A 3,180-nucleotide genomic window follows, 5' to 3' on the forward strand; every position below is an offset into this window, starting at 1 on the left:
GGGGACCCCAGGGGCATCTGAGGGTCCTGCCTGACCTAGGCCCGCAGGGGCGGCAGCACTTCCATCTTCCTGAGTGGCCGTGGACGCCTTGCTGGTCTCCCCAGGGCCAGGGGCTGCCCTGGCGGCACCATGGTCTTCAGGGGCCGCCTCGCCAGCCTTGGCAGTGCCGGCAACTGCCGCACTGGCCTCCTCACGTGCCGGGTGGTCCTCGGCGCTCCCTTCCTTGGAACGGGCGGCCTGGGCGGTGCTATCTTCACCGGCCGGGGAGGCCTTGGTGCCATGTGCAGTGGTGCCTGCGGTGATGGCCTCATGGGCCGGGGCGGCCTGGGCGGCTGCTGCCAGGACTGCAACGTCCACACGGGCCTCTTCCTGCCCTGGGAAGTGCTCCCTGCTAGCCGGGTCGGCGTCCCAGGCCTCGGTCTTCTGGATGAGCCGCAGCATCCCCGCAAAGCCGGGAGGCCTCCTCATCAGCCGCCTCCTCCTCAGCGTGTCCCGGAGCGTGTCGTTCAGCCGGGCCCGCGTCAGCACCTGCCGGGCGCGCGCCTGGTCCGCCATGGCCGGGTGGATGGCCCCCTTCTCCAGGGCCGACTGCAGCAGGCCTTCCAGGCGCATCACGTACGCAGAGAGAGTCTCCTGGGGCCGCTGGGCACAGGTCACGAACTTCAGCCGAGCACTCCCCCGGGGGTCCTTGTTCCCAAACACCTGCACCAGCGCGGCCAGGCAGTCCTGGGCAGCCAGCTCGGGATCTTCCGCCAGGAGGCCGCGCAGGAGGTCCAGCGCGGGGCCGCGCAAGCTCTCCACCAGCCTCCTCCTCCTCTCCCTCTCAGACACGTGGCGCCACAGGTGCAGCGTGTGGCTGGCCTGCTCCAGCCAGCTCTCAGAGGACCCTTCCCCGTGGCCCGGCTCTTCCATCCCAGAGAAGGTTCCCAGCTCCTGGTAGCCCATGCTGTCCAGCACGGGCTGCGAGGCCTGCCTCCACTGCTGGGTCCCGGGCCCTGCCTCACCCATGGCGCCTGCCGCTGTCACAACTGCTTCCTCAGGCGCAGCCATTGCCTCGCCCGTGGGTCCTGCCATACTCAGAAGTCCTGCCACGCCTGCAACATTTCTGTAACCTGCAGCTCCTCCCTCATCTGACTCAGCTCCTGCTTCACCTTCAGCTCCTGCTTGACCCTCAGCTCCTGCTTGACCCTCAGCTCCTTCCGCACCTGCAGCTCCTTCCTCACCTGCAGCTCCCTCCTCACCTGCAGCTCCCTCCTCACCTGCAGCTCCCTCCTCACCTTCATCTCCCTCCTCACCTGCAGCTCCTTTCTCATCTGACTCAGCTCCTGCTTCACCTTCATCTCCTGCTTCACCTGCAGCTCCTTCCTCACCTGCAGCTCCTGCCTCACCTGCAAGTCCTGCCTCACCTGAGGTTCCGTCGTCACCTGCAGCTCCTTCCTCATCTGACACTCCTGCTTCACCTTCAGCTCCTGCTTGACCCTCAGATCTTTCCCCACCTGCAGCTCCTGCCTCACCTGAGGCTCCCTCCTCACCTGAAGCTCCTTCCTCACCTGCATCTCCTGCCTCACCTACAGCTCCCTCCTCACCTGCATCTCCTGCCTCACCTTCAGCCCCCTCCTCACCTGCAGCTCCCTCCTCACCTGCACCTCCCTCACCTTCAGCTCCCTCCTCACCTTCAGCTCCCTCCTCACCTGCAGCTCCTACCTCACCTTCAGCTCCCTCCTCACCTGCAGCTCCCTCCTCACCTTCAGCTCCCTCCTCACCTAAAGCTCCTGCCTCACCTTCAGCTCCCTCCTCACCTGCAGCTCCCTCCTCACCATTAGCTCCCTCCTCACCTAAGGCTTCCTCCTCACCTGTGTCTCCCTCCATACCTGCGACTCCCGCCTCCCCTGCAGCTTCCTCCTCCCCTGCAGTTCCTGAGTGACCTGCAGTTCCTGCCTCACCCGCCCTGCCAACCACTGCTTGTCCCTGGGGCTGCGCAGGGCAATTGGGTCTATCCTGTGAATCAGCATCAGGGGCCTGGGGCAGGCAGACCACAGTCCAGGGCCCTCCCTTGCCTGGTATTTGGCGGGGGAGCAAGCTTCGATTTAAACACTCAGCAAACTCGACCAGGGCAACACTCGACCCCAGCTCCTTTCTGTAGACCTTGCCCAGCACTCGGTACCTGCCCAGGGAACGCAGGGCAGCCTGCACAGCCTCCTGGAATTCCTGGTCTTTGCAGTCATCTGGGATTCCCAGGATGAGCAGAGATCGCTGAGCGTTCACGCCCATCGACCTGCACCAGTCCCGCAATACCGCCAGAGCCATCGCCATCTTCGAGGACCTGAGGGTGGGGGGAAGCGATCAAACAGGTGTGCACAGGCTGTTGAAGTGTGGGAATCGGCCTGTGGGTGCAAAGAGGAGAGAATCATGTTTGTGCCACACAGCCCACCCTAGTGCCCCTCACAGCAGCAGCCTGGAGCACCTCCCTGCCCTGTTTGGTTTGTTTGACTTTAGGAAACTTTTTTTATAAATTACATTTATTTACAAGATAGAAGGCTAGGGACTTCCCTGGTGGCGCAGTGGTTAAGAATCCACCTGCCAGTGCAGGGGACACAGGTTCGATCCCCGGTCCGGGAAGATCCCACAAGCCGCGGAGCAACTAACCCCACGCGCCACAACCACTGACCCCAGCGCTCTAGAGCCCACGAGCCACAACTACTGAGTCCACGTGACACAACCTCTGAAGCCCACATGCCTGGAGCCCGTGCTCTGCAACAAGAGAAGCCACCGTAATGAGAGGCCTGCGCACCGCAACGAAGAGTAGCCCCCGCTCGCTGCACCTAGAGAAAGCCCGCGCGCAGCAACAAAGACCCAACGCAGCCAAAAGTAAAAATAAAATTTAAAAATAATAACAAAAGAGCACTTGTTGCGTACGACTCAAGAAACAATAATAAAGTAAAATAAAATAATTTTTGTAAAAAAGACAGATAGAAGGCTCGTCACCTTTTCTACATTTCTGGCCTCAGTTTTAGGAAGCTGCCTTTTTCCCAAGGAATTTTTCAAGTCTTCCAATTTGTTAGCATAAACATTTCCATAATGTCCCATAATATTCCCCTATATCCTCTTTGTTAATGTACATCTGATCCGTAACGTTGGCCCTCTTTCATTCCTCATATTGGGGATCAGCGTTCTTTCTAT

The 3,180-nt window shown here is 60.5% G+C and overlaps 1 protein-coding gene across 1 annotated transcript; it reads right to left on the bottom strand.

Annotated features, from left to right (window-relative positions):
* Window positions 1-6: 6 nt before the first annotated feature.
* On the bottom strand, window positions 7-2,313 carry LOC113617124 (paraneoplastic antigen Ma6F-like; the record flags this gene model as incomplete). Its single annotated transcript, XM_027100411.1, has 5 exons — window positions 2,165-2,313; window positions 1,872-2,019; window positions 1,296-1,505; window positions 1,136-1,241; window positions 7-1,094 (listed from the first exon to the last, which is right to left on the bottom strand). Coding segments are annotated over exons 1-5 (1,701 nt in total), but the record flags the coding sequence as incomplete, so codon positions are not given.
* Between the last annotated feature and the right edge of the window lie 867 nt (window positions 2,314-3,180).

This window comes from Aethalodelphis obliquidens, unplaced genomic scaffold, assembly GCF_003676395.1.
Source record: "Aethalodelphis obliquidens isolate GAN/ISIS:26980383/991018 unplaced genomic scaffold, ASM367639v1 scaffold1934, whole genome shotgun sequence".
NCBI classification, from domain to species: Eukaryota; Metazoa; Chordata; class Mammalia; order Artiodactyla; family Delphinidae; genus Aethalodelphis; species Aethalodelphis obliquidens.